The sequence below is a fragment of the Falco peregrinus genome, chromosome 8 (genome assembly GCF_023634155.1).
Source record: "Falco peregrinus isolate bFalPer1 chromosome 8, bFalPer1.pri, whole genome shotgun sequence".
NCBI classification, from domain to species: Eukaryota; Metazoa; Chordata; class Aves; order Falconiformes; family Falconidae; genus Falco; species Falco peregrinus.
Genome location: NC_073728.1, coordinates 9022174 through 9046451, shown reverse-complemented (window position 1 = coordinate 9046451; position 24278 = coordinate 9022174). Strand labels below are relative to the sequence as shown.

The window sequence follows — 24278 nt, the reverse complement described above, 5'->3', positions numbered from 1 at the left end:
CTGGGGGAAAGGCTGAGCTTTCTGCAGCCTCAAGCATCTCCAAACAGTGCTTTGCCAGAGCTCTGCGTAACTTGGTATGGTCCTTGGCACATCCTGACTCCTGCAAACATCCAAGCCCAGCCCTTCCTAACCAAAAGGCATAGTTAAATCAGCCCCTGCAACTCTGCAGGGCCTTTTTGTTTTCTTTTTTTTTTTATAATATATTTCTTCTCACTGATAACAGGGAGAAACATTTTGGAGATGGCGGGGCCAGTGCGGGAAGGGGAAGCCACACAGCGTGGAGGCGTCCCCCGTGGCGGGGGGGGGGAACCGTGTGTGATGAGCAGCTCTGACCTCAGCCCCAGGAACGCCAGCACCAACCCATCTGGATCCCATTTGCGACGCCGGATCGCCCGGCCCCCCGGCACTCCTGCGCCAGCTGCCTCCTCCGGCCTCGCTCAGATGCGAGGCAGCCGTCTCCCGGGGACCAGCGTGCCCCCATTTCCCTCGCCCCACCGGTGCTCACACCCCACTGTGCAAGGCAAGTGGGGACCAGGGAGGCTGAGCACCACCGGCACACCATGAAGCAAGGGTGAGAGGTGCTTCGGAGTGGAAAATCCTGGAATAAGCAACTTTTTTTGGGGTTCACTCAGGGGTAAGTGTCGCTTTCCGTGCAGGAGTCCTTCGCTTGGGCTCAGCAGCTGCTCTGTTGCATTTCCCTTCCTTGGCAGGGTGCTAGTCTTCGGGGAGTTTTAAAGGAATTTTGCACAAAACTCATCCCATGTGCAGAACGGTGTCCTCAGAGGAAAGCTACCCCCAGGCTTGCTTTGCGCTTGGAAAAAGCAAAGCAGTGTAGCTGGCTTGCTCACACCAGGAGCCTCCTCCCCAAGCCAATGCACCACAGGTGCACAGGGACACTCCTGGCCCCACCAATGCAGGGGAATTAAATTCATGCAAAACCCCCCAGTAGTTTCCCCTGCTGCTGCAGGACAGTGTTTGCCTTTAATGCCTTGAAATCACAGCAGCAGCAGCTTGGTGGGATGGGAGCACGATGCCCTGGGAAGCAGCAGGGTGGGTGCCTCGAGAAAGGCATGTAGGTGTTTGGGAAGCTGCTTGGGCACAAGGAGGTGGGTGCATGAATGGGACCCTGCAAAGTGGCTGGCTAAGGGGGTGTCTCTCTGCCCCTTTCCTGCTCCCGAGAGACACCCCCAGGGGCTGGGGGTTATTTTATAGCAGCCCTCACCCCTCCTGCCCCAAGCAGGGTAGGATGAACTGGCCAGAGGTGCTTGTCAGTCCCTCCACCCCGTGCAGGTCCTGCTGCCAGGCATGTCCCCCCTGCTCCGGGGCAGGCCAGCACTGTCGTGGCTTCGGGGACAATCCTCATCCTCTTGCAGTCACCCACAGCAGAAATCAGCTAAACATCAGATTTTTCCCCAAAGGGCTCTCTGGCCTTGCATGGAGCTACTTCCCCTCCACCCTCCCTCCTGCCTTTCATCCCGTAGCCCCAGTCGCCCTCGGCTCCCTGGGGCTTTGCACACAGCAATGCTTTTGCTGAGGGGGCAGCTATGACTAATCATGGAGACACCCCGTCACCAGTCACCATCCCTTTTGGCTCAGCAAAGCCCTCCCTTCCCAACTGGAGCCTGGGGCGAGAAACGGTTGCAGCCAAATTGGTTTCCTGACCAGGCACAGGGGCCAAAACTGGCTGGAGCAGAGGTGGCCAAAGCCACTCCAGTTCCAGCGGGTGCAATGGGAAACTCTCAGCTCATTTCTGGTTGCTGCAATGATTCATGTGTGCTCTCGGGGGAGGAATGCTGCATTTTTCAAGCTTCTGGCTTTACCCCATTACTTACTGTGGTTGTTTTTTTTTTTTCAAGAGAAGTATTTTTATGATTAATTACTGTGTTTATATAGTGCTGTTTCTGGGGCACAACCACCTAGTTTAGGAACTTTGCGGAGGTCAGAGAGATGTCTCCAGACAGAGGCTGTTGCAGAGAACTGGGGGGACTCCTCCAAAGTCACATAGGAATGCAGTGGCAGAGCAAAAGACCTAACTGCCTCTCCCCAGCACTATCCCTTGACTCACCAGTACCAGAGCTAAGGGAAACAGGCTTTCCATCCCCAAACAATTACACCCTCATTCCACCCTGGTCTTTGCAGAGACATTGACCGTGACCAGGGGTGCAATGGCATTTCTAAGGCAGGATGCAGGGCTGCATGTTTGCTGCTGCTGCACCTTCATTCATTCCCTTGCCATTTTTCAGCAGTTTCTCCAGTTCCCTTTCTGTTTTTTCAAGAATTTTTACAAGTTTCCATTCAAATGCATTAACTTTCCCAAATTTCAGGGTTAGCTAAACCAGCCCCTGCTGTATTCCCGTATGTCCAAGAAGGGGAAAAAAAAAAGTTGTTCCTCTCCTAACTTTTGCTACGTGACTGTCTGGGAACAGGAGGGAAGGGAACATCTTATTCCTTCCATCAGTGCAAGCTCTAGTAACTGCACAGCCTTGCCAGCCTTGGACTGTATTCTCCCAGCCTGGATGCTTTTTGCAGCAAAGGGATGAACCTGCCGCTGTGCTGGGCGTGCATGGCAGCAGGGCTGGCCATGGGTGGCATTGCATGCCTGCTCCCCGCTGTGAATCACAGCCAGCCTTACCACTCTGCATGCCCATCACTTTTTCCACCTTTTTAAGTGATCTGTGTTCCACATTAAGGACCCGATTTGTTTGGGTGGGGAGGTTCTGGGAGGCTTATGTTACTATACATAAAGAGTCATTGATCTTTGAGGGAGTTTCCTTTTTTTTAAGCAAATACTCCCTTTCCTCTTATTAACTACTCTATTTTAGTCTCAGCCACATGAGGAAAACAACCAGATTTTAAGTCAACAGCATGCTTATAAGAACAGAAATGGGTATGTGATTCATATTAAATGCTAACACCCAGGGAACTTGCCCAGGTAGGATATAAATGCAACATAACTATTGCTTTGCTGAATGCTGGTTTTCAAAAAGTCAAAGCTCAAGTCATTTGCAAAAAGCTGGAAGATTTTCCACCCTTTTAGCCTTGTTTGCTTTTAATGCTCAGGCCTACCTCTGTAGAAAGAAATGTTTTCAGGAGCAACCCTCATCTTCCCAGTGCCATCAATGCTAGGTGGCAGCAGAACATTTATTTGTATATATGTAACATAAATATATATATTAACAGAAACCCTTCAAAGGAGCTGGTGCAAATTGAAATGGCTCCATCTGGAGCTATAAATAAATTCAGAGTCTGTCCTATACAGATGATCTTGAGTCTCTAAAAGTAGTCTTGCTTCTCCTGGAGGCTGTGGGGTCAAGTGAGATTTAGTGCTCCACGATGAAGAGGTGGCCAGGGTAGAGGCTTGGGACACTTATGTTCCTTTTCAAAGGTGGCTGAGCTATTTCACATAGAGAAATCATGGCATTTAGCCTCATAGATGCCCAAATAACTTCTGGAAGTAGATTTTGGCTAGGATTTTTCCCAACTCAGAGCTCTGAACAGTGCAGAGAAATTTAAGGGAGATTCATCCAGCCAAGAGAGGAGCATGCATCACCTCCAGAACACAATCTGTGCCACCATCACTTCACATCAGGATTTCAAGAGCTGTTTCTCCTCCCTGTTTGCTCCACAACCACGACTGGATGTATATCCCACTGCTGGGTCTGCAAGTAGTTGTTCTGGGCAGGCAGAACTCACTTTCAAGCCACTGGCAAGGCTTACAGCAGCCTCAGCTTCACTGCTGCCTCCCAGGGATGTGCATATAGCAGAGAACAGCAAAGTCAAGGGGATTTCAGGCTGAGCAGTTTTGTTGGGGAACAGCGTGGTGGTGAGGCACAGGGCGATGCCCACAAAGCAGATACAGATGAAGGCAAAGGCCCCTTGATTTTGACCCCAGCATCGCCATGGGGCAGACAGAGAGGTCTGGAAGATGCTCACCACATCTCATCTTCTGCACAATCTGTGGGATGATGCTTTGCCCTCTCTCATGTCCTGCCTTTCAGAAAAGCTGTTGGGACTTAGGTGCAACTCCACCTCTTTCTTCCAGTACAAGATGACCTACCCCACATGCACATGGGAATTCAAAGGCTGCAATTGCTTTTCAGGTTCTTATTCAAAGTATTTTGGGGGGATGCCCCAGGGCTGGGCAGAAAAATTGGACCACTCACTGGGGCAGTGAGGCATCTCAAAGGTCCTTGGATATGCCAGCTAACAAAGCTGCACAGGCTGCCCAAGGCCAAGCCATTTGTCCTGACAAAAAAAATCAAAAGGGCATGCAAGCCATGGCTCTGCCTGCTGCACTCGCTTTGGGTCCTCTGTCCTTTCCCAGAGGCTGCTCTCCTCCCCACCACAGCAACGGATCATGGGGAGGGAGAGCTGATGGTAACAGATTTCACAAATAAATGACTAACTTTAGATCTCCTGTTATCATACCCCAAGAGTCAGTTCAGCCCAGCTCAGTCCTTTAGCCTTGAAGAACAACATCAAGCAAGTACAACACACTAGTACAGAAACCCCCTCTGGCAGCTTAAGCTGCATGGACTGCTGCTTTTACAGTCCAGCGCAACAGCTGCATCAGTGCCTGAAGCACTGCCCAGCTGGGAATTCAGATTTAAGTATTTTGCGACATTATTCCCTCTACCTGCCACTGCACCCATCCACATCCACATGACACACATCACATTTCTAGTCCCACCAAAGCCATAGATACTTTCCCTCCCTCTCAAAGTCAGCCAGCTCAGCTGAGAGGCATATACAATGAAGCAAAGTGATATATAACAGCTGCAGTAGCTTTTTTTCCTGTCTTTTATGTTTTGCTTTTTAAGTCTACTCATCTGCTTTGCACTTTTACAGTTTTTAACTATACTAGTGAAAAAAACACACAAGCAAATGGTTGCTTAGAAAGTGAATTTGAAACATCTACTCAAATAAAAAAAATATGTAAAATGTCAAACTTCATGCACAGAGAAATATGCCATAAGTAAAAAATAGCTGCTGGGGAAAATATTTAAGGAAATCACTTCATTGTGTTAGTGGTAGAAATGATTGCCTTTTGAAAGCATTATTAGTAACAGATGTATATCTTCTGATGAAATGGAGTACATACTGTAATATTAAAAGGTCACCACACACTATATAAACTCCAGACAGACATAAAACCTTCAGATTATTGAAGAATACATGAGTTAATCTTTTAGCACATGAATGATTAAGGGACTGGCTCCCCAGGTTTTGGTGCTAATCCATAACAGTTCAGGAAAAAGCTTTACTTTTCTAAAGGCACTCAGTAGTCAGTGTTTTCAGAGTTTTTTTTTCCAGCTTGCAGTGGTTATATCAAAAGCTCCACCAGAGCTTTCACACCCATCCCCCAGGGCTGCATGGAACATTTAATTGAAAAAAAAATTAAGTAATCCAGGATGAAATTGCATTATTGAAAATACATTATTTAAAGTAACAGCAATCCAGGAGAACAAATCCGCAGAACAGATACTCACTGTAATCAAGAATTAAAATGAATTGGTACAAGTTCACATTCCTGGCTTTACCCTCCACCCCCTGCAACCTAGTGCCACTTCCATCTTCTTTGACCAGTGGTGACTCAGGATGCAAAGCAAGAGCACATTGAACAAAGCATGTTACTTCTTGTGCCTCAGCAAAGCAAGCCAAGTAAGACTTACCTCCAAGCAACAAAAATCACATAATTTACCTTAAACCCACTTTACTTCCTGAGCCAGAGACTTATTGTTGTCATTGTCAAACCAGATCTAAACAAAGTTTTTGTTCAACCTCCCCCAAAAACCCTATCAAGGAATGCCGTACCTCTGTAAGAGAGACTGCTGTCCTTGCTGCTGCTGCTCCTCCTTGAGGGCCATCACCTACAGAGAGGCTGCTTCCTCAGCCACCTCTGCAGCACCCAGCTGTTACTCCTTTGCTAACAAGAGCAGTAAGATGTGTTGTGGTGGTGGATATAAAGGAAAACCCCGATTAGGAACACCTGTTCTTAAAGGCACTTCTCCATAAAAGTCAGTCTCTAAGAGGTGTCAATTGTGTCTTTCTGGGAGGAGTGCTACTGCTTTGTTGCTGCAATTTTAGGATGGTTTTGAGGAAGTGTGATGCTAAAGTTTATCTCTTGTTGGTGAGCTTTCCTTTTGTGCAGTTAAAAATGCTGTCATGAGGATCACAGGGAAAGCTGTAAATAAAGCTGGAGGTCTTTAGAGGCTGAAGTAAAAAAGAAGTTGACTAAAAAGATCAGCCAACTTGTTATTGCTTGGAAAAGGTATTGTATTTTCTAGCTAGCCAGGGGAAAAAAAAAAAGCACACCAAAGCTGAGATTGAGTATTGTTTTAATACACTGTGATATCCAGGCTTATCTCATGGTGCCCCAAGGGCTGGATTATGATTTCCAGCTGTTTGGGTTCACCAGGATGGAGGCATGTAAATCATAGCTGGTGGTTTCTCTGCTACAAGGCTCTGGGGTTGAACCGTGATGCCACAGGACATCTTGGAGGTAGGCTCAACCCTGGCTTTCCCCCAGGCTCCTTGTTTGAACCCGGGTAAGGCAGTTCTTCAAGGGTTTCAAGCTGAAGCAGCTGTAAGGATGTGGATAGAAGCCCACTGTTGAGTTTGGAAATCCCATTCAATGTGAACCTTGGTTGCCCACCACTGCAGGGAGGGTTGTGGGCAGGGGAGATCTTGTAGCACCAGGGAGATTTGCTTTTCCCTTCTGCTGTACTTCATGACTGTAAACAGCCCTGTAAGGCTTTCTGCAGCTGTTCAATGTTAAAACAAAAAAAAAAAACAACCCACAAATGATTGCTTCAGTCCTGTCATGTATTAGCTAGCAAGACATTAATTTTCACTGGTTTATCTTGATGCTCTGTTTGCCCCAGCTGTTGCGACTGCAGAGGGATAGGATGCCAGCAGCTAATAAACAGAATGATAACATAACTTCCTGCATTTCAAGAAAGAAATACTAGCTTTTCTATGGCATTCATTATTTTAACAGGCTGTTTTTCCATAGCATGCATTTTATTTTGTATTTTTTGTTCACTGCTAGCAGCATTTTTACTCCCAATGGATGCTGCAAAGCAATCTTGCAGCTCTTCCATAAGCCTCTTCTGCCCAGAAGGGAGATGCTCTGGTGGGGTCAGAGGGTGGTTGTCACAAGCTCAATGTTTTTTTGCAAACCTCAGCTCTGGGACCTACAGACCTTTCTGTGTTTGTTCTGGGGGCAAACCCTGCAATGATACCTATGGCTAATTCTGCACCCATGGGGAAGCAGAGCCCAGCTTTCCCCTGCCGATGTGTCCATTGGGTGAAACTAGGTTTTCTAGGAGCAAGCTGTAAGCCAGGGACACAGTCCAACAGAGCAGGCTCGCTCCCACTGGAGGCACTGGGAGGTTTGGCTTGGACTGAAACAGCCAGGGGGGTGGATGGGTGCCAGCTAACAAGGATGACTTTTTAGTCTTTTTATGAATGATAGCAGCCGCCTCTATGAATTGAGGCATTGCCAATAACTGGGAAGTCTTGTCATGCCTTAATTAATGCTGCGTGCTAGCTGCTGGAGCTGGGTGCCTATTAAATGTCTCTCCACCTGGCATTATTGCCATTATTATTATATGTAAATGTGGGGGGAAAGGTGGAAGATAGCTTTTGCCTGACTCATGCTATATGGCATTCAGGAATGTCATCTGAAGCACATGGAAGACTGAACGCTGCAAACCTCTTCTCCCAAGAGGGACCAGACCCCAACCCAGCTTTGACACGCAGGGAGCCATTGGGGGTGTCAGGATTGCATCAGGTTTTGGGAAACAAGGTGGATGTTGTCCCTTCTTTTTCTCAAGCCCCGGCTCTGATAGTCCTGAGGTGTCAATGGAAGAGGGATCAGCTGTTCAGATGTTTATTTCCAATTTTTCCTTAATTCAGGAATCAGCTGTTCAAATGTTTATTTCCAACTTATCCCTAATTCCCGGCACTCAGTTCTCGTTTTGGCTGTGCTAATGGTGGCCATCTGTGTAACAAGCATGGCTTTCCTTAGAGGGGAGGTTAGTCTTCCCTCTAGCCCTTTCAAGGCTCTTGTATTGGTCCTAACTCTCCGGATGGATGGAGTTGGCAAAGATGGTAATAAGAAAATTGAGATTATTTTTTTTTTAATGACTTGGTTAATATCTTGATGTATTTGAGTCACTTTTGGCTCATTTGAGTAATTGATCTCCTTTTGGGGAATGAGAACTATTAAATCACTGCATTCATCTTTGGGAGGATACTTTATCGGTTAAGCAAGCCTTGCCTGGTTTCTGCTCTGTAGGCTTGGGAATGGAGATTAAATAATAAATTGGTCATCTCTATGACAACAAGAACACAGCTTTCCTGAAGGAGACATTGTTTCAGAAGGCTTGCCAGGTGGATTACAGATAAGAAACTTGCATAAATTATATTTTTGGCTCCAACATATAAAATATTATTCTTGGTGCCTTTCCCAAATGTGATCAGCCAGCCCAGGCTATTCCAATGCTGGGGCTGTGAGGCTGGGGGAGTCCAAGGGCTTTTTGCTGTACAGCCAGATCATGTGGCTCACTTGGGTCTGGAGTAATTAAATTTCCATTTGTACGTTTGGGACAGCTGAAAAGGTGAGCTGAGGCAAAGAGGGATGTTCAGGGCAATTAGTATTATGGAATTTGTTAAAAAAAAAAAGGGGGGGCAACAGCAAGAGGGCATGCATTGGCTAAGATATTTCAGCTGGTCATCTGTGGGTGAGGAGGACAGGTGAGAGGCCATCATATATTTTAAGGGTTGGTGTTAGAAACCTAGGCTGACCATTTTCCTATATATTAGGTTTTACCTGGGGCAGCATAGGCAAGAAGAAAGCCATCTAAGCCCACAGGGGTGATTAAATGCCAATTATATGATCTATGATTCCTCTCCCAATGAAATCCCTGCTACAAAGCAGACACTGTCCAGCATTAAATTGTGCCAGAATGCCACAACAGCATTGCAAAACCACATGGTTTGGCTTTTCTATCTCACGCCTGACCTGTTCCTGGGCAGCACTGCCACTGTTGCTCAGTCTCACTGTTTTTGTCCCATAGGTCTCACATTGGGCGCTTTGGAACAAAGACACTAAAAGGAGAACTCAGAGAAAAGACCAAAATGAGGAAACACCGACATTTGCCTTTTGTGGCAATGTTTTGCCTCCTACTCTCAGGCTTTTGCTTGGTTCGCGCCCAGCAGCAAGCAGGTAAGACCGGAACGCTAGACCCGACTTCGCCCCCATACAAACGTGTTGCTAGTTTGCACCGTTTGGTTTCAAAAATGCATGTCAATGGTACGTTGTGGTTTACCTTCTGCTCCTCAGCTCCCACTTGGTGAGGGTCCTTTTGAACCCAGACCTCAGCCAACGCGTGGTGCCTTCCCAAGCATGTCACTGTCAGTGGTGTGCCCTTGAGGATGCTCTGCCAGGGACGGGGGTGCGGGATGTGCACCCAGGGTGGCCATGAGCGGGTTTTCTCCTGGGCAGAGCTGTTTTGCTCTCCTTGCATGTGTAGGAGGGCTTTTTGCAGTGAGAATAGCACTGCCATTGACCTGCAGAAAGACTGTTTGTTTTTTTTTAAGGGGGGGCGGGGGCACTGGTGCCTTTGAGACCAGAGCTGGTGTCTTGAGGTGGGTTGTTAGTAGCAGAAAAAAATATGGAAAACTCATCATAGCACCCAGGCTGCTTAAACTGAGCAGCCCTTCCTTCCTTGAGCACCGCCACGGAGCCAGCATAAACCTGAATCAGCAAAAAATTCCTCAGGAGACCACTGGCAGTTAGAAGCTGAGCAAACCTAAATTCACACATGGAGCTGCAGGAGTCTTTGGCTCAGGGCTGGTGTCCAAACTGGTGCGGCGAGGGTCTGGGAGGGGAGAAGCATCTCACCTCCCCCTCCCTGGGAAGGGTAGGTCGCATGCTGTCCCGTCCTGTACCCCAGCACCTGCGGTGACAGGGCACTGATGGCTGCCTGGCGTTTCTCCAGTGCTTCTTGTTTTGCTGCGGGCGATAAGGGGAAGCTAAGCTTCACTTCCACCATGCGAAAGAGGCTGTCGGTCATTTGGGCGAGGAGGAGGAGGAGGAGGCATGCTTGTGCTGACCGATAGAAAATCCTAAATCCCCATCTGTTTTTTTAAAGCTGTCAAAACCGTTGCTGTGGCTGATATAATATTTCTAGTGGATTCCTCTTGGAGCATTGGGAAGGAACATTTCCAACTCGTTCGAGAGTTTCTGTATGATGTTGTAAAAGCTTTAGATGTGGGAGGAAATGATTTTCGCTTTGCCCTGGTCCAGTTCAGCGGAAACCCCCACACAGAGTTCCAGTTAAATACCTACCCCTCTACCCGAGACGTCCTGTCCCATATTGCCAACATGCCTTACATGGGGGGAGGCACCAAGACTGGAAAAGGATTAGAGTACCTAATCGAGAACCATCTCACTAAAGCTGCTGGAAGCAGAGCCAGTGAAGGCGTCCCCCAGGTTATTATAGTGTTAACGGACGGACGATCCCAGGATGATGTGGCTCTGCCATCATCTGTCCTTAAATCGGCCCATGTAAACATGTTTGCGGTCGGCGTGCAGGATGCAGTGGAAGGGGAGTTAAAGGAAATAGCGAGCGAACCCTTCGATATGCACCTTTTCAACCTAGAGAATTTTACTGCTCTCCACGGCATAGTTGGAGATTTAGTGGCAAGTGTCCGTTCATCCATGACTCCAGAAAAGGCTGGGGCCAAAGGACTGGTTAAAGACATCACAGGTAATGGCTGAATGCTGATGGCTCCCATCGGCATGGTATCTGCTGGCGTTGTGCTGTTTAAAGCCTTTGTAGGGGCAAGACTGAGATGGACGTTCAGAGGTTTAAAAACAAAGGTTTGAAGTGTGTGGCCCCGTGTTTGTAGCTACCGAGCATGCCATTGTTTGCAGACCAAGCTGGAAGCCCTACCAGAGCTGCCAGGAGGTAGTACAGGAGCCCTTGGATGGGCAGCAGCCCACTGTGGCCATCATTTTGCACCCATGGCACAGAAACACAAACATAGGGAGCTCTGCAGAGCTGTTAAATTGCCCCATCCTATCCACTCCCAAGGCAGGGAAAATAAGGGATGAACATGCCAGCCGTGACGGTGACTCTTTGAGGCCCTGGCCAAAAACCCTCTGAAGACTGAGAAGGTCACTGCTGGCTGTGGGGACACCGTGTGGGATGTCTCCTTGCAGCTAGCGGAGGAGATAGGCAATGTGTTACTCCAGAAAGTCATATTCTGGGCTGAAGACAGCAAAAGCAGTTCAGCAGAGAACGTCTCTGCTGAGACCCCACCCCTGAGCTGGCCCTTAGCCTCTCTCCTCATCTGCTTGGAGATGTGTGGTTGGAGAGACTTTTTTTGTGCTGCCACCCAAATACCACCTTTACAAGCAAATGGCTTCCACCTGCCAGAGCTCCGGACCCTTCCTGTAACCGAAAGCCCTCTGCAAACTGTCGGCTTCAAATGGATCTGTGCTGACCACAAGCCGGGGGCCCAATTTGCCTGAAAAAAATAAAACATCTTCCTCCATCCCTTCTCTGTTTATGAAATTCCAGTGTGGAAAGGGCCTTCTGAGCAACTTTGTTGTGTTTCAAAACAGAAGTCCCAGAGATCAAACCTTTCTTTTTATTCCTGAGACTCCATCTGAAGGTCAATAGCTTGTGGGGTGATGTAAGGCAACGGCAGTGTGATGAGGCAGTGTAACATTAATCCCCCTGTGTTGTCTTGCCTGATTAACCCTCACGCCAGCCCCACTGGGTGCTCTCCATCACTGCATGACACCGAGCAACACCAAAACGCCGTGCTCACTTGTGTTTTTATTGTGCAAAGTGCTTGACAGGGCAAATATCCAGATCATGTGAAAGCCACAGGGGAAGAAAAGCAGCTGCCCCAGAAAGATGACGTAAGGTTTGCCAATTCTAAGAAAATCATGTCAATATGTGAGGAAAATGAATGTTGTACTGAGTCTGCTGACAGCACTGCAGCGTCATAAAGGACCCCAGTGCTTCACTATTGGAATCCATAGGGAAACTGGCCTTTGTCAGCTGGCTGGACTCCTCTGGGGCACGCCAGCAGGTAACCTCATAGTACACAAATATCTGGAGTCACAGACGTTTCTTTAAAAGCTTTAAAGGTAAATTCCTACTTCATGTATATAATGCATCTCCAAGTTAATTTCTGCTCAAAGATGTTCTTTGCAAACATTTCCTTCCCCCCCCCCCCCTAACACAAATATAAGCTAATGCTACTATTGTAGTTTTGTCCCTGTGTGACTTGCATGGGCAATCTACGGAGTATCATTAAACATGGGAAAAGATGTTACAGGTCCTAAATGTTGGATGACAATAGTGTACAAAGCCTGGTACAAATAACTGTTTGCACAGGAGTTTAAGTCGTCATTTATTCAGCTGATAACTCCATGTAGCATTGAAATGTATAAAAATGCCATGGATGTTATCCTAGAAATGAGCCCTAATATGAGAGAGAAATGTAAAAAAAACCCCAAACCAACAGCCCAGTCCCACAGTATAGAGTATATAGTGTGTATATATACTGCAGTGTAGAGTACCAAAGCTGCTGGTCTGTGGCAGTCCCCAGAGCTGACTAGTGTAAGTATGAAAGTCAGCCCCAAGTTTGCCCTGATGTATTCATTAAACCTTAGCTGTCTGTCTCATCTGACCGGCCTTGCTTAGTTGTGTAACAAGCATGCTTTTATTTGTTCTTCAGCACCGGCTTGTTCCATAAATGTGCACTGAAGTACAAGGGTTTTTTTTTTGCAGTGATGACAAATTATCCAACGCATCTGTTTCATATCTATTTTCTCTCCTGAGGGAGTGACCTGTGCTGCCGTGATAACACCAATTGGTGTCTGAAATATTGTTCCTCAAAAAGATGTCCAGGGTTTCTAAAGCAGCGCTGGGTACAACCACTTTGAGATTTCCCTTTCATTTATATGATGAAGTAGAACATGTATATCTCAAGTGAAAATGGCGCAGTAAAGACAACCCTAAGGACCCCTAAATTTCAACTCAATGATGGAAAAATAAATCCTGGAGCCTTTTGCAATTCTGAACCATGCTGATGTTCTCCAAGCCAACACCGGCAATTGAGTTGGCCCAGGGAAGCGATGATGCCCTGGAGACCTTCTCCTTTGTCATTGGAATTGTGGTGCTATTTGACTCTCTTGGTGGCATCGCGATGTATGAAAACATCTACTAGAAGAACAACTAAATAGGCAGGGGGAAAAAGAAGTGACCCTGCTGGTTAATAGCAAAAGCCTCAGGTTCATTCCTGCCCTTCCTAAACTGCATGCCAGTTTTGCTACTGGTTTCACCTTCGGCTTTCAAAAGTTGAGAGCTGGGTGGGATTTCCAAATGTTGCTTGTCATCCATAGTCTGAAATTTGATTCCTTAACAAGATTGGGGAGTAATAGCTTGGAAACATCTGAGCATGTTTTGAGGTCTTCTTACCCCCACCCTCCTTTTGCATGCATACAGCTCTTGGTGACATTGATGGTAAAATTAGTTGAGCAAAAGGAGTAAGAGCAGACACCAGGGCATTTTGGGTCTGCTTTGGTAAGTCTCACAGCAAAAATGCTTCCCCCTCAACAACCATGTTCATGCCAGTTAAAAGTTTTGTTGGATGTGTGCATATTCTCAGCAGATGCTTGTGACCATCTGGGTATGGTCACAACAAATAGAGTTGGATAATTGTGTCATGACTGATTTCATCGCCCTGTTTTAACCTGATTCTGCATTCCTTGATTGAATATTCAGAGTCCGTATGAAAAATTCAGACCAGACCCGTTTATTGATAATCAATGCATCTTTGTGCAAAATAACTAAAGCAAGACAATTTTTTGTACGGCACGGGTTGACAGTTGTGAGGGTCAGCTTGCTGGACAAATACCATTGTGTGTATGCTGGCAGCTGGTAAAAGCGTTACAGTGCAAAAATAATAACCAAAGCCTTTTCAATTGTTTCTAACAAATGCATTTCAATTAATAATCCTTCATGGTGGGAGAAGCCGATATGTTCAGCCACTGTTTTTAAGCAGAAAAAAAAAAAAAGCAGAATTGCAACAGAGAGGCTGAAACTTTCCATGCATCCAGTAAACAGTGGCTTTTTTCTTCAGGGGGGGAAAAAAAAACCAACCCAAGAGAGTCTGCAATGGGGAAAACCTCCTACGAACGTTACCATCCTCACCTGCTACCTTCAGGGTGAATTACCATCAAAATCCACCTTTTTCTTTTGGCTCTCTCTAAATATTTGGACAGTACTGACCACTGATGGAATGGATATAGATATTTCCAAAAATCATATTTTGCCATGTTTTCTCCTCACATGCCAATAATGCCGACCCCCGTGTAACTGCAGCTATCGGTTCAGGCTGTGTCTGCCCGAGCATCTCTTGATGGGTAGCAGATGCTGCTGGGCTGGGGCTGGGCGCTGGTATTCAATCAGAATGCAGAACTAAGAGGCAAACATCACCACCTCAGTGAACATGTGTTTTGTTTCTCATTTTCGTGTTTCTTACTGGTTTTCCAAGAAACATGTCAGAACACTGTACAACCAACCGCATGTAATCACTCATTTTAATGCTTTCACCTTTTGCATTTCTTTTTTTAAAGCTCAAGAGTCTGCTGACCTTATTTTCCTTATTGACGGATCAAACAACATCGGAAGTGTCAATTTTCCAGCCATACGTGATTTCCTTGTAAATTTGATTGAAAGCCTCAGAGTTGGAGCTCAGCAAATACACATTGGGGTGGTGCAGTATAGTGATGAACCCAGAACCGAGTTCGCTTTGAACAGCTACTCCACAAAAGCGGATGTTCTGGATGCCGTGAAGGCACTTAGCTTCCGTGGGGGCGAGGAAGCGAACACCGGTGCAGCACTGGAGTTTGTGGTGGAGAACCTCTTCACCCAGGCGGGAGGCAGCAGGATAGAGGAAGCGGTGCCTCAGATTTTAGTGCTGATAAGTGGTGGAGAGTCTAGTGATGATATCCGAGAGGGCTTGTTAGCGGTGAAGCAAGCTAGTATATTTTCATTTAGCATTGGGGTCCAGAATGCTGACAGTGCAGAGCTGCAGCAGATTGCTACTGATGGAAGCTTCGCATTTACTGCCCTGGATATCCGTAACCTCGATGCTCTTCGAGAATTAATACTGCCCAACATTGTTGGAGTGGCCCAAAGACTCATTTTGTTAGAGGCCCCAACCATTGTGACTGAAGGTATGTATGCCTTTCTAGACTGTTGCATTTCAATGAATCAATGAATGAATGAGCTTTTGCACGCTTTAAAAACGTATTTATTTTTTTTAATTTAATTTTTATAATATTTTTTCAATGCATCTCTCTGGGCTACTTATGGAGAAACAATGGGAAAGACAAATAGTCCTGCAGCTAATGTGCAGAAACTCATTTGCCCAGTGGGTTATCTTCTGGAAACCATGAGGTTTTGTGTCAATAACTGGCATGGCATGGAGATTTAAAGGCCACAAGCAGACTATAAAAAAAGTTTATATAATCCTTACTGGTGTATCTAAGCCCCCTGGGAGTAAATACTGCAGCATTGTCAGTTCTGAAAACATCTGTGTCATGTAATCTTAAATTGTATGCCAGTTGGAAGCGTCATGAGAAAGCAATGTGACTGGGGAAGCTAACAGGGATGTTACAGGGATCCCTGTTTCACAGAGTTGAAGCTGTCATCTTGCTAGAACTGTAACATTCCATACCTCATTGAAACTGTGCACTATCCTTGAGAAAAGGGTGACTTAAACTTAACTTAAAAGCAAAACAACTTAGTTCCCTAAAATTAAATCCCTACGTTGCTAACATATATTTCCCTTCAATTCGTAAGCTGAGAAAGTTAACAGCTTTCCATGAGGCCATGGGAACTGAAAATGTGTCAATATCCCACTTAGGTCACTTTCTTACTCTTAAGTCTCCATTGACAGTATTTCTGGACTAGCGTTAGCTTGGGTGCAGTAGAATAATGAACATCTGGATTTATGGAGCAAGTAGATGATTAAGAATTTCTCACCCTATGGTTTTATGACTAAATTTACTGATAGAGAGGCTTTGTGAAAGACACAACATGTTGCATTTCAGAGGCCCCTGGAAAGGGCCAGCCTGGAGTTGCTGCACTGGATTACCAGCACACTTAATGCAAACAACACTTCTGAGATCCAAGTGCCAATCTGGAGTTCTGTATGCACTGTTCAACTCATGATGTATGTTGACATATAAAACTGCATTCCAGATGTCTTCGCTGATCTATGTCTAAACATGGTTGCTATCCTGTGGATAGCAAATCAAAGGGAGGAATTCGCCTAAAAGATCATTTTATGATTATTCCAGGAAAGAACATAAAGAACTTTTGCTTGTAGCACCCCATGAGAACCATATTTAGCTAAATAAGTTGAAGTCTGCATGTCTAGCTAAAATGTGCATGCCAGGACCCATGCAAGCCAATGGAAAACCTCTCTTCCTGCCCCTCTGATTTTTAACAGTTTGAATGGCAAGGTTTAAAATATTGGTACATTTGGTTTCATCTGCACTTGCATATTTTTCACTTAAAATGCCAGCTCATTTGTAGAAGGTACTACAGTAGCATCAGCCTATGTAATTGCATGTAGATGGATATGCTAAGTGGAGAAGCGGGTGTTTTCGAAGGAACTTTAGGGAATTTCCTTTCCCCAGCATCCATGGAAATTAATTTTGACTGGTCTGCTTGATTCATATCAGTTCCTTGGAAGTCTGCAGCATAAAGCACTGGTTCGGGAGACACGCTGCAGCCCGAAAGGGATGCCAAGCCCAGGGAGGTGCCAAGCATTCCTGCAAAATACTGAAGTCACCTTGCTTCACTTTAGCTCGCTGCCTGTATGCTGGCACTCCTGGGACGAATGGATGTCTCAAAGTGCCTTTCTGCCTTTCTTTTCCCCTCTGCTTTAGCTACTGGGAGAGCCTGAATGATTGAGTTAGATGAGGTTCTTCACCAAAGACAGCTGAGATGGCAATGAGGAGGGAACTATGCAAGGCTGGGTTCAGCGTTGACACCCTCCAACATTCCCAATTTTTAGAGTTGAAGATATAATGCTTTGATCCCAAATCATTTGAAATACCTGGAGGCTTGCCACCAGCTTTTATTTGGCTCTGAATGAGACCCTATGAGATACGTATGGCCTTGCTTAAATGTTTTTGGTTTAATTGTGTCCGTTGAATTTAGCACTTTGAGTTGTTTCTTCTCGTGGTTTTTTTTTTGGTTCTTGCATTCCTCTTCTCTAAGGAAACACACTGCAGGATCTGAGAGCTGCAAGAGGAATGAGTTGTGGAGGGAGCTCTTCCTTTCCAGCCTCCCTCATTTTTGCAAAGCCCCTTTGATGTTTCCCTCAAACTTCTATATAAAGTCATATAAGTTTCCAGGATCTCCATTTTTGGGTATCTAGCTGCTGACAAGCTAAGGAAGCACTTAAGACATCTCTCCTGGGTGATACAAAGCAGAGATTTTGCCCTTGTTATCCATTTGGAAAGTTTCCTGTTTTCAGCCCTCTCCTCCTTGGAGCAACTGATGGGAAAAAAAACCTGTCTGGGGGGGGATGAATGCTGGAAATCATGGCTCTGGGAAAGGGATCATTTAAACAAATCCTTGTTGCTTTGTGAGGCTCTGTTCTGACAGCCTGGGCAATCAACTGCAAGCTACTGGCAGCTCATGGAATCATGCAATGGTTTGGGCTGGAAGGGACCTTAAAGATCACCTAGTTCCTATTGCCCTGTCATGGATGACACCTTCCACCGGACCAGGTTTCTCAAAGCCCCATCCCAACTGGCCTTGAACACTTCCAGGGATGGGACATTCACAGCTTCTCTGGGCAACATGCTCCAGTGTCTTGGCACCCTCACAGCAAAGAAATTCTTCCTAATATCTAATCTAGATCTACCCTCTTGGCTTAAAACTGTTCCACTTTGTCCTGTCACTACACATCCTTGCAAAAAGTGTGAGGCTGTGGCTCAGGTAGGGTATAGGGTACCACCACATTTACTTTATGGAGGTTCTCAACATATTGTGTGTGATAGCACCATGGTGGGCTATTTTAAGCTTCAGATTTGACAGTCCTCAAGCAATTTCCAGCAAGACTCTGCAAGATGCTTTTGCAAAGGCTTGCACTTGCTGGCAGAGGCAGGTCTCTCAGGGTCTGAGGGCAGGGAGAACAGCTGAGTCGTGGATGTCACCTCCAACTCTAAATCACTCCTTGGGTAGCCCGGTCTCATGGCACCCACCCATACTGAGGAGCCTGACGGAGCCCAGCCTTTGGGAGCACTGTTTTCCATGGCCAGCTGCTGTCCAGCCAAGGAGGACTGTAGCCAAAGCTTTGTTCTTTGTTCAGATCCAAAGTAAATAGCCTCCATGCAGAGGAGCCTTGATGGGCCGAGGGGCTGCCCTTTTCCATCCAGGCAGGACAGGAGATTCTTTGCTACCACTTGCCCTGAGGGGTGTGGGATCCCAGCGATTCTGGATCTCCTCTTCCCCCAGGCTGTGTTCTGGGCATAGCAGCGAGCTAGGGAGGTGATGGACCTGCCATCTCGAGTATGAACCCCATGTCAGGAGCTCCTTGATGGGTAGGTGATTTAAAGACACCCCAAGTCCAACATAATGCAGTGATGCATAATGCTCCAGCATAACTTGGCAGCAACACAAGGTTTCCTTTTTCACTTCAGTGACATGAAATCGGGGGGGTGGGAGTGGGAGTGGGGTGGTCTCAAAGGTGGCATTAGAATTATCTTCCATGATGATCATGTGTAATGCTTTTATCATAATGTTATTGGTCTTGTTAATAGTTACTGTTTTATTCACATACATTTGCTGTATGAAATGTGATGGTGCTTTGGTTCCAATGCTGCACAACCATTTTTTCCCCTCCCTAACTATCTTCCTTCAAACTTAGCCAGGGAACTGGAAAGCTCACTGTGCTCCTTCTGTGCCCTATGCCATCATCAATAATAAAGTTTCAGAGATGACAACCTAGGGGGGCCATTTGTTAAAGACATGACAACTGGAATATAATTAAGCTCTTCCATGGTTGGTCTAGCTGTGCCACAAAAATGGTAACTTATTTTTGTTAATAAGGAATAAGTTGTAGGATGGGAAGACCAAGAGTCCAGGTATGTCGAGTAAGTGGAGAACCGTCCTTTTACTTGTGTCATTGCTCTTGGGAACCTAATCCTTCTGAGACCAAGCCATGCTCTGGCATGATTCAGATGGCTCCGCTGCAGACAGAGGGAGCATCACCTGCTTGTTTTATCTCATGTGCCGGCTGAGTGCCAAGATTTCTCCTGACTGTTTGCCTTTCTTGTTTTGATATGTTTATGCATTTTAATATTAAGTTTTATAAAAAATGCAATTCTTGGAACTCTTCAACTCTTCTGTGTTTTAGAAAGGGGGAACATTCAACCAGATATCTTATTATCCCCCTGCTAAAAAGTAATTCTGTTTTGAAAGTGAGACCCTTTAAAGCTGTTGAGAGTAACAGCACTTCAAGCAAATAAGAAGTCCTGAACATTGCTGAACTGTTGATGTAGAATTGACAGGCAGAGTGTGATGAAGGTTTCTGCTAACATTATGTTCATGTGTTACTTGCAGTTATTGAAGTGAACAAGAAGGATATAGTCTTCCTGATAGATGGCTCAACTGCTTTGGGGACTGGCCCCTTTAACTCGATTCGTGATTTTGTTGCCAAAATTGTCCAAAGGCTGGAGGTTGGACCTGACCTGATTCAAGTGGCGGTGGCACAGTACGCAGACACTGTGAAGCCAGAGTTTTATTTTAACACCCACCAGAGCAGAAGGGATGTGATGGCTAACGTGAAGAGAATGAAGCTCATGGGTGGTACAGCGCTCAACACTGGCTCGGCACTGGACTTTGTGAGGAGCAACTTCTTCACCAGCGCTGCTGGGTGCAGGATGGAGGAAGGGGTGCTCCCCATGCTGGTGCTCATCACTGGTGGTAAGTCCAGGGATGCCGTTGACCAAGCTGCGGCAGAGATGAAAAGGAACCGGATAGTGATCCTTGCCATTGGGTCGAGAAATGCCGACCTGGCAGAACTTCAGGAAATAGCCCATGAGAGAGATTTTGTGTTCAACCCAAATGACTTCCGTGTCCAGTTCATGCAAGCCATTCTTCCTGAAGTGCTGTCACCTATCCGGACACTCTCTGGAGGACTGATTGTCCAAGAACCACCATCAGGTAATTAATTACCTTTTTCTAGTTAAGGACATGTGGTTTATATATTTGTTAACTCTTATTCTACGACATGTAGAGATAAGGGGGCAAAAAGGCATCAAGCACCTGTTTCAGCATAGCTAAATGTTGTCTCAAGGATTTGCAAAATGTGCATGAACAGATCGGTGAATCTGGTAGCATGGTGGTTGTTACAGCTTTGCCATTCCTTCCTGGAGATTTTTGTCCCATTCCATATTTGTCACCAACACTTAAAGGCCTGGATGCGGAAGATGTGCTTTACTAGTAGGTACTGAAATCATTCAGTGGAGGCTTTTTCGCTCCCTTAGGGTTTGTGTAACCTATGAACAGGGCACACTGTGAGCGTTACAATCTCTTTCCCAGTTTTAAAATTATCTGTAGTGGATATTTGCTCAAGAAAGCTTAGAAGTTTCTTCTGAGTGTGAAGAAAATAAGCAAGTTTGTTCACGGAGACATTCAGAGAAAGCTAGCCTGACACTGTTGGACTGAAACTCACCCTTTAAGAACATATTTACAGTTTTAATATCATTTACTCAGCTCAAGCCCTAAGAGGCGTACAAGACTATTGCAAATTGTTGATTTTAATTTAATCTTTTTAGGAGATGATCCAAAGCCCCATGAAGCCAGTAGATTCTTTTTATTTGGTCTTGCCATTGACATCAGTAGACTTTGGAAGTAATCCAGCTGCTAGAGTCATGTCTTTTGAGGCAGTTTCCCCTGCATTTCAAGAGGTGTTCTAGCTGCACAGAGAGTTTATACCAGATTTCTCAGGATTTCTTCCCAATAGAGATGCTTGAGGTTGAATTAATGGTGCACTAGACTGTATTTGAACCTTGCATTTCTGTCTCATGGCATATAAACATTAGAAAAACAGGACTTGTTCCAGCTCCCAGTAAGGCCAGTAGTGAGGTTCCCATTGGCTTAAGTGGGTGTCCAACCATGTCCGTATTTTTTCTTGTTCCTTTTAGTAATTTGAAATTATAAATCACAGTGCAAAAGAAACTGAGATTTTGGAAAGGGTCCTTAAAGAATTAAAGCCGATAGCTGATTTACATGAAGAGCAGACATTTTGAAATCAGTTTGCCAATACTTGTCCTTAATTAAGATGAATATCACGGGGCTTATCATTTAAAAAGCTTTTTTTCATAATGTGTTTCTTGCTAATACAGTTTTGCATGGCTATACACCAAAACTTGACATTTTTATTTTTCAATGTAAATTAAAAATGTTCTTATACTTCCATGTTCTTTAAAGCTCATTCATGCAGCTTCTATTTTCTTCCAGTCCTTTTGCTTTACTGTACTCACAGCTATTGACATAGGCAAGAATCAAATAATCATATCCTACTCTGTAAAATAAGTATTAGTAGTAATATAACTGATTTTGACACTGAGCAGTCTGTTATATTTCAGCTAGGTATTGTCTCACCCTGGGCCTTGAATGGCACTTCTCTGGGAAAAATTAAAAATGCAGAAAGCCAAGACAATCTGTAAAATCTGAGAGCAATGCCTGTACTCCAAAGAGCCCTTTTCTCCCTTTTGCTTTTGATATCTCAGTATTTATGTATTTCATATATTGGACAGCAAGCTTACAGGGACAAGGCAAGCTAGACAGATGGATGAATATAGCCATATACCCATAGGTAAATGCTTCAGACAGAAAGATAATGAAAAGAATTAGCAATGGGCATAAATATATTATCGAATAACTTATTTGGAAGAAGGCGTCCAGGTGGGATGCATTAGATGAACCCACTCATCAGTTCTCTGAGATCTTATTTAAAGTTTTGGCATTTTTGTCTGCCATCTGGACATGACACAGCTAGAGAAAAAAGCACAGGGGGGATGCTTCTGTGGTGTCTTTGGAGTGACATTGCAGCTCTGTGCCTTGGGGCTCAAATGCTGGGAGACCGCCCACGAAAGATTTATCCTTATAAAAGGAGCTGAGAACTGCCTGGTTACTGCCAGAAGTGGGAAATTTCCCTCCCTTCAAAAGCCCACAAAACTGATGTCTACAACTGCAGATATCAAAATGCAGTTTTCTGAATCAAATGCAGGTGCCAAAAAGGCAGGTGTCGTAGGCAGCCGTTGCAGCCTCGTCTGGACCAGCTTTTCGAAGCCTATTAGTAAAAGTTGTTTCCAATACCCACAGAAAATACCGACCAAATTGGTTACTTGGCAGAAGTGTTTTCCCATGCAAGTGGAGCCGAAGTCTGCACCGTGGGCAGAGCTGCAGCTGGCGGCACAGCGTGAGCGTGGAAGTCACTGCAGGGCAGGATGTGGTTCTCTGCATCTAGGGATGCATGGGAGCATCCCCATGGAATAGGGGACTGCTTAATAAGGGGCTGATCGTGCTGGGTGTCAAAGCACACTTTAGATGCCAGAAAGCAGAAACGTTCCCTATTGCTTTGATGGAAAGTCCCAAGTAAATGTGTGGTGACTTGCAGATAAGCCAGGTGGCTGTAGGCGTAATTGTGTTGCTCCACCAGAATCAATGAAGCCGCCTTTTTCTGGCTAAGGATCCGGCCCAGAGCATGCAACTCTATTTGGCAGCCATTGAAAACATCTGCCATGGCAGAGGCTGAGCCCCATTGGTAAACCTGACTTCTTTTAAAAGACTTTTCAGTGCAAGTCAGAAACCGCCCCTGCCAAATTTAGTAATTTCCAGCAAGGTCCTTGTTACTCCTGTGCTGATCACACTCTGTCTCTTTTTCTCCCTTCTTCCTTCTAACAAGGTTTACATGCGTGTACAGCGTATGCTGTATGCACACATGAAAAAAATTTTCCATTTTTGTTTTCTGTGATGTCTCATGTTATTTTCTGTGCTCTACTGCAGTTCAAGTAACCAAAAGGGATATCATCTTTCTTTTGGATGGATCACTCAACGTCGGAAATGCCAACTTCCCCTTTGTCCGTGACTTTGTTGCCACCCTAGTTAACTACCTTGATGTCGGCAGTGACAAAATCCGAGTTGGCTTAGTGCAATTTAGTGACACTCCTAAAACAGAGTTCTATCTGTACTCGTACCAAACCAAATCAGACATAATTCAACGTTTGGGGCAGCTGAGGCCCAAGGGGGGGTCAGTGCTGAACACTGGCTCTGCACTGAACTTTGTGCTTTCAAATCACTTCACGGAAGCTGGTGGGAGCAGAATAAATGAACAAGTGCCGCAGGTCCTAGTCCTGGTGACGGCAGGGAGGTCTGCCGATCCCTTCTTGCAAGTTTCCAATGAATTAGCTCGGGCTGGAGTGCTGACTTTTGCTGTTGGAGTTAGGAGTGCGGATAAGGCAGAACTTGAACAGATTGCCTTTAATCCAAGAATGGTATATTTTATGGATGATTTCAGTGCTCTGACAGCTTTACCCCAGGAGTTAAATAAGCCTATAACCACATATGTTAGTGGAGGTGTGGAAGAGGTTCCACTCGCCCCAACAGGTAATATATACTTCCTTCATGTTGACTGCATTAAGTTAATCTTGTTTCTTTTGACTGTTTGTTCCAAATGTATACCTTCACATCTGCCTATGGCCCCAAGTCATCAAAACGGTTAGGGCTATGCTTAACCATCAACACGTGGCTTGACACTGGCAGCTCTGAATTTCAAGTCATTGCTAGCACACGTCAAAGACAGCCCCATTTGAAGTCTTTTGGCAGGTCAGGACCAAAGGAGGCTCCCAGTGAGTCTGTGCCCACCAGTCACTTACTCAGGTGTTCCCTTTCTGTTGCTCTAATAATGTCGCAACCTGCAAATGCATTGTCTGCGCTAGCTCAGGCAATGGTAGCGTGCACCTTTGACCACAAGGAATGGTGTGGAAAGGTTAAAGTCATGCCCAAGAGCACAGAGGAGCAGAGATCTAGGCAAGTACAGGTGGCTGGATCCTTCCTCTGAGCCACTTTGTTGAAGTGCTGTTACCAGGCTGTCACAGGTGCTGAGTTTGACTCCAGATATTCAAAGTTATCTACCAACATTAAACCCAAAAG

The 24278-nt window shown here is 45.6% G+C and overlaps 1 protein-coding gene across 12 annotated transcripts in view; it reads left to right on the top strand.

Moving 5' to 3' along the window:
- Nucleotides 1-253: 253 nt before the first annotated feature.
- COL6A3 (collagen type VI alpha 3 chain) overlaps nt 254-24278 on the top strand; it is a 63272-nt gene continuing 39247 nt past the window's right edge. For 5 of the 12 annotated variants that reach the window (XM_055811821.1, XM_055811820.1, XM_055811819.1 and 2 more), the window contains exons 1-6: nt 254-634; nt 9084-9232; nt 10161-10778; nt 14669-15271; nt 19680-20282; nt 23133-23732. In XM_055811821.1, coding sequence (XP_055667796.1) covers nt 9145-9232; nt 10161-10778; nt 14669-15271; nt 19680-20282; nt 23133-23732 — 2512 coding nt within the window. In that variant the 5' untranslated portion in view covers nt 254-634; nt 9084-9144. The remainder of the gene's footprint in view (nt 635-9083; nt 9233-10160; nt 10779-14668; nt 15272-19679; nt 20283-23132; nt 23733-24278) is intronic. The other 7 variants (XM_055811822.1, XM_055811825.1, XM_055811824.1 and 4 more) reach the window with 7 other exon arrangements.